We start from the raw sequence: 6,000 nt of genomic DNA on the forward strand, positions 1-6,000 counted from the left end.
GAGCAAAGGATTGTTTTACAAGTATGGTGACAGTGTGGCATATATTAATGCCTACTGTGATGCTGATTGGGCTGGTGAGATTAACCACAGGAGATCTACCACTGGCTTCATTGTGTATCTAGACCATTGTCCTATATCCTGGCAGTCAAAGAAGCAGGGCTCAGTGTCAAGAAGTTCAACAGAAGCAGAATATAGAGCTCTTGCAAACACGGCAGCAGAGATATCTTGGATAAGGCATGTGCTATGTGATTTGCAGGTAAGAGTACCTGCCCCTCCTCTGTTGAAGTGTGACAACTTGTCTGCTCTTGCTTTATGCTCCAATCCTGTATTCCATTCAAAAATTAAGCACTTAGATAATGACTTTCACTTTGTAAGAGAAAGAGTACAGAGACAAGATCTTCTTCTGCAATATGTTCCCACTGAACATCAAACTGCAGATGTCTTCACCAAAGGTTTACACAGCCCAATCTTCAAACAACATTGTGTCAATCTCAGTGTGGTATCCCCAGCTGAGATTGAGGGGAGGTGTTAACTATTACGTTGCCTCAGCATGGAAGTGTCAGCTTGACCAATGGTGTGGCATCCAGCTGTCAAGCATGTGACGCAGAGATTTTAGATATTTTCTATATTTTCCAGTCTGTAATAAGTGAAGTAGGTGTATTACTATAAATAGGGGTTTGTTGTAATAATTGGGTACACTTTGCATTTTTCTGAAAACACTCTCAAGAATTTTGCTCCAGATTGTTCTTCCATTTTCGTCTCTTTCTCTCTTCACTGTGCTTGTAAGGTTGGCCATGGATTTGATGTTATCAGTAGGTAGACTTTCAAGTTCTAAATCTTTAATACCTACTGGTTTTCATTTATATATTTTTTTTATGCTATGAGTTTCATTGGTTACCTACTTTTTTTTTTTTTTTTTGCGGTGCACTCAATATATTCGATGAAATGTTTCCGAGAATTTAGTTTGTATCTAGATTTGTTCGACTATACGTCTATAGTCTATACCATACCTATTATACCTATGATAACTTGAGGAGTTGGGTAAAACACCTGACTTTCAGGTGACAATTAAAAAAATGTAGTAGGTATGACTTTCAAATTCTAAAACTTTAATGAATGGAAAAGTTTGAAAAAGAAGGTGAATAGTGAATTGAGTTTATATCTAATTTTCTCTATTCGATGATTGGATATACGAATGGTTTTTGAAGAGTAAATTAGAAAACAGTAATTATATATACGAAAGAGTTTGGACAGGTGTGTCTAAATTAATCCGGAGAATAGCACAGTATGTAACAATATGATCATCTATGGATCTACCCCAACTAATTGCAAAGTGCAAACGTTTACTCTCACCCCAACTACCAACTATTGTTCTTTACTTTCACCGGCCAGCAATAGTGAAGGCCTGAAGGGTCCCTTTCTTATTGAGATTCTTCTTCATCATCTAAATAAAAACTTGTGCTTCTTTTGAGAAAAACCCCACCTAATTGCTTTGCAGCTGATAACTGATCCAGATCTGCTATGGAATTACAAGAATTTTTCATAGTCCTAGCAATCACTATAGGGTTGGTCTCTGTTTGTATATCTTTGATCAATTTTGCGAGATGGATATGGGTCATGTTTCTGAGACCTTCAAAGAAACTCAAGGAGTACGGATCATGGGCTATTATCACTGGCTCCGCTCAAGGAATTGGGAAAGCCCTTGCCTTTGAAATGGCTTCAAAGGGTCTCAACATTTTCTTGGTTGATAAAAACCATTCAACCCTTGAAGCTACCTCCAATGAATTAAGTGAAAAACATGGTTGGAGAGTTGAGATCAAGAGCATTGTGATGGACTTGGCCAAATTGAGTGGTGAGGAGATAGCTAAAACCATAGAGGAAGGAACGAAAGGGCTCGATGTTGGCATTTTGGTTAATAATGCAGGGATGTGCTACCCTTATCCAAGGTTTTTTCATGAGGTTGATTCAGAACTCATGGAGAACATTATGAAGGTGAACATGGAAGCAGCAACTTGGATGACTAAGGCTGTGCTTCCGGGAATGCTGAAGAAAAAGAAAGGAGCAATTGTTAACATTGGCTCTGCTTCCACTGAGATAGCCCCTTCTTTTCCTCTGTACACTCTTTATGCCACAACAAAAGCGTGAGTCTTCTTAACATCTATCTCATATGATCATCATCATGTTTTTCCTTTTATGGGATGAACAAGGAAAAGCTTGGAACTATTCTCTAGAATTCATTCTGATATTGTTTGTATATTAGCCTCTCTTCTTTTGGTCTCCTTTGCTTGTCCTCCATCCTATATACAAATATACAATCGATCGATTTAACTGCATACTTGATTACAAGTTTACACTACAAGGAAATAATGTCAGACTTAACAATAATTAGGAGTGCTATGAATAATTAATTAATTGACAAATATGAGTGATGCAGGTACCTAAAACTGTTCTCAAGATGCATTAGTTTGGAATACAAGCAGCATGGAATTGACATTCAGTGTCAGGTTTTGATTCCACCCCATTTTATTCCTTTTCTGCTTCTCTGTTTTTCGTTTGACAACCTCTTTAGGCTAATGATTAAATGTGGTTATTTGGATATCACTAATCCACCTGCATTCATATACGTAATGCAGGTTCCTGTGTTCGTCGCGACAAGACTTACGAAGATAAAGGAATCTTCCTTGTTCATCCCATCACCAGAAACTTTTAGCAAATCAAGCATTCGGTGGATTGGTTATGACAATGTTTGTACGCCCTACTGGAGCCACTCTGTGATGGGATTTGTAGCCCGTGCATTGCCCCATGCTCTCCTGACCGCCACCATTTTTCGGTATTTCCTTGGTAACAGAAAGAGAGGCCAATTGAATGAGTTGCAGAAGAAAAATATACTGCAACGACAGAGCAATCAACTATAGGTGTATCTGATGCAGCATTGAAATTGTCGGATTTGCGGGCTTTTCATTTTGCTCGATTCCCTGCCTCGATCGAACCCTTTTTATCTGTTTTTTTTTTCTTTGTCCTTGTTTCTGCAATTGAGTTTAAGCTTAAAGTTCAGGCATAATTGTGAATTTGTTACCTAGGTTTCATCTTAATGTCAATTCATTCGAAAATTCTTCTATGTACTGGCAGTGTAAGTGACTGAGCACTTATTAGGTGATCATAGCTATAGATATTTGTAGTCAACTTTTTTTTTAATAACAAAAAAATATACTTGGTATAAGTGCACGTCGGAGCTCTGAATCCCTTCTCGTTTTGTTGTAGCCAATTTACTACAATTCTATCAAATTTACTACTCTAGATTTTTAAAAAAATAACCGATTTGCTTCTCTAAATTTTCAAAATTAGCCATTTACTACTCTAGGTTTTCAAAATTAATCAATGTTTAGACGGAGGAATGGACGGATTAAAACAAGTTAATTTAATGAAATGGTAATAAATTGGCAAAAATAAAACCTAAAGTAGTAAATTGGCTATTAAGCCTAAATTATAGTTCACCATCTGTCTTCCTCTAGTTCAATGCAATCTTCTAATTAGTGGTTACCTGTAGTCAAATCACCAAGATCTATAAAAACGTACGGTTTATAAGGGAATGAATATGTACAAATGGAACTTAAAAGGGATTGAAAAACCTTCTTTAACGAATCTGGGAGATTAATGATGTTTCCCCTCAATTTGGATCAAAACTCCAAGAATCTGGTATCAAAATTTATTCAAGTGGGATAACAATAATCTCCCATTCCCCACATGCATATAATATTAGAGCATCAATTAGAAGCCAAATAAATATGGGTCAAGCAACAACCCATTAAGGGTGTATTTGGTATGGCTGTGTTTTTAAAATAAGTTGGTTTTTGCTTATTGTTAATGTTTAAAGTTCAGCGGTAGCTAAACCTTTGTTAACGCTGGTCCGATGGGCGGACCACTACCTATGATACTCTCAGAGCTCCCGCTACCTGTCAAATGAAATACAGAGGGCGTCAGAGGGAGACCGCGCTGGGCGGTCTTCTCTTCTCCGATGCCTAAGTTAGTCAATGTATTTATGTTGACAAAGTAACAGTAGGTAAGTATTAAATGCGTAATTAATGAGGAGAGAGGAGAGAACCTTTTATAAGTGAGGAGAGAGCTGATCTTCTCCATGTTTTCGATGTGGGACTGATATGCTTCAGTCCCCAACTTCTGGAGCTTCTGATGCTGTCTTGGCACGGCGCGTCAGCGGTGATCTGGGGGCAAGCCGGGGCTCAGGCGGTAGCCTGCTTGGCTGTGTTCCCGTAGGTCACTCCTTTGGCGGGAGTCTGTACCGCTGGTGATAGCATGAGCGTGGCTCATTATAGCTAATTATGCTTGCAAATGCCTATGTAAGTACACTTATTTTTGAAAATAAGTGGCTAAAAAGCAAAGCAGCTGAGTGTTTAGTAAACTGACTTTTTATAAGTGTTGTCATTAGCAAAAGTAGTGGCAAAGTGTTTGGTAAACTCAACTCTGGCTTGTGTTTTTTATTTGTGGAATGACCAATTTAGACATGAAAGAATTTTTGCCTTAATTATGTGATTATTTAATGTAGTTACATTGCACTTTTTTTTTCTTTCCTGTGAAGAACTTGAACGATTAGTAATCTTTAGAATTTACATATAAAATCTTTGGTGATTAATGTTAGTGCAGTGTTTATTTGATTGGCATTTCCTAAGCGCAACAACCAAGAGTCATGTTTTCATGTAATAACTTTCTACACTACAAAAAAGAATTGCAATGGCTTCACTACTTTGCAATGGCATAGATTTGCCGTCGTGGAAAGTCTATTATTAGCAACGGCAATTGTTGGTGTGGTAGCAATAAAAATGAGATGCGATGGAAGTATCACGCCGTCGCATATTTAGATATCAATGGCTACTAGGTGACTAACACCGTCGCATATTTATGTATCAGTGGCTACTAGGCAACCAACACCGTTGCTAATAAACTTAAAATATGCCCTTAACTAAAGAAAGAGCATTCAGTCGCTTCGGGAGAAGAAAGTTGTCAAGGTAGAGCATTATAGATCTCTCTCTCCTTAATCTAGTTTTTATCATTCGATTCCGATTTTCTCCTTCTCGCTTTAGAATCCTCTCTCTTTCAATTTGTGTTACCTGATCCAGTTCTCGTTTCAGAATAATTTTGAATCAGGTTTCAGAGAATTAGATTGATTAGGTTTATAGATCAAGAAGAAGAAGAATGCAAAATCGATTCTTATGTAGCAGAGAGAACAAAACGATGGAGAATATGATGAACAAGCTCCAGAAATTGGATGCGTACCCCAAAATCAATGAAGATTTCTACATCCGTACCCTCTCATGCGGCGTCGTCATGACTCTCGCACCTCCATCTTTATGCTCCTGCGATCTTCCTCTTCGAGCTCCTTACGTTTTCCTTTTGCAAATTTCTCTTTGTTATTTGATTGGAATTTCTGTTTTCATTGAAGATCTGTTAGATTCTAGGGTTTTGAATTATTTTGTATTTCAAGTTACAGATCTCGTAGAGCTCTTTAGCGATTCAATTTATGTGGCTTTAATTTGATTCTAGGTTTTGAGTCTGGATACTAAGGTAAAACTATGTCTATTTCTGTTTTAAGAAATTAAATAATAATAGTTATTTCCTTGTAACTTCTTTTCCATTTTTGGCTGGTTATTTTAACTCCCATCACAATAAGAGCATATAGTGTTCCAAAATCCTACTTCAGAACCAGTATTGAATGTTACATGTGATCTAGCTTACCTAAAATTTTGTTGCTTCTAGGATTTGGTCTCTTCTCCTTACTCTGCTAGCACTAGGCTCCATTCGTCTCTTCTTGTTTTTAACATGTTCTTCCACTATAAAAATCATGCTCGGATGATGTGGTATTAATTTAATCAAACTTTTAATCATTTTCCTCATTAAATGGCATGTCTCATTATCAGCCTTTGGGCTTCTTTTCGACAGCTTGGATTCAAATCCAAACACATCCAAGCAATGTCTTTTTTTAAGGTG

At 37.3% G+C, this 6,000-nt stretch overlaps 1 protein-coding gene across 1 annotated transcript; it reads left to right on the forward strand.

Moving 5' to 3' along the window:
* The first annotated feature begins 1,367 nt into the window (after positions 1-1,367).
* LOC112195714 (very-long-chain 3-oxoacyl-CoA reductase 1) lies at positions 1,368-3,204 on the forward strand. The gene is made up of 3 exons (XM_024335907.2): positions 1,368-2,141; positions 2,435-2,504; positions 2,634-3,204. Exons 1-3 carry the CDS (start codon positions 1,522-1,524, stop codon positions 2,913-2,915), a joined length of 972 nt encoding a protein of 323 aa, XP_024191675.1. The 5' UTR covers positions 1,368-1,521; the 3' UTR covers positions 2,916-3,204.
* Positions 3,205-6,000: the final 2,796 nt, after the last annotated feature.

The sequence above is a fragment of the Rosa chinensis genome, chromosome 4, assembly GCF_002994745.2.
Source record: "Rosa chinensis cultivar Old Blush chromosome 4, RchiOBHm-V2, whole genome shotgun sequence".
NCBI classification, from domain to species: domain Eukaryota; kingdom Viridiplantae; phylum Streptophyta; class Magnoliopsida; order Rosales; family Rosaceae; genus Rosa; species Rosa chinensis.

Excerpts from the sequence above, each read along its gene's own strand:
- LOC112195714 (XM_024335907.2), top strand. The coding sequence starts at position 1,522 with ATGGAATTACAAGAATTTTTCATAGTCCTAGCAATCACTATAGGGTTG. Across the intron at positions 2,142-2,434 it reads CTTTATGCCACAACAAAAGC|GTACCTAAAACTGTTCTCAA; the intron begins GTGAGTCTTCTT and ends TGAGTGATGCAG. Across the intron at positions 2,505-2,633 it reads GAATTGACATTCAGTGTCAG|GTTCCTGTGTTCGTCGCGAC; the intron begins GTTTTGATTCCA and ends TACGTAATGCAG.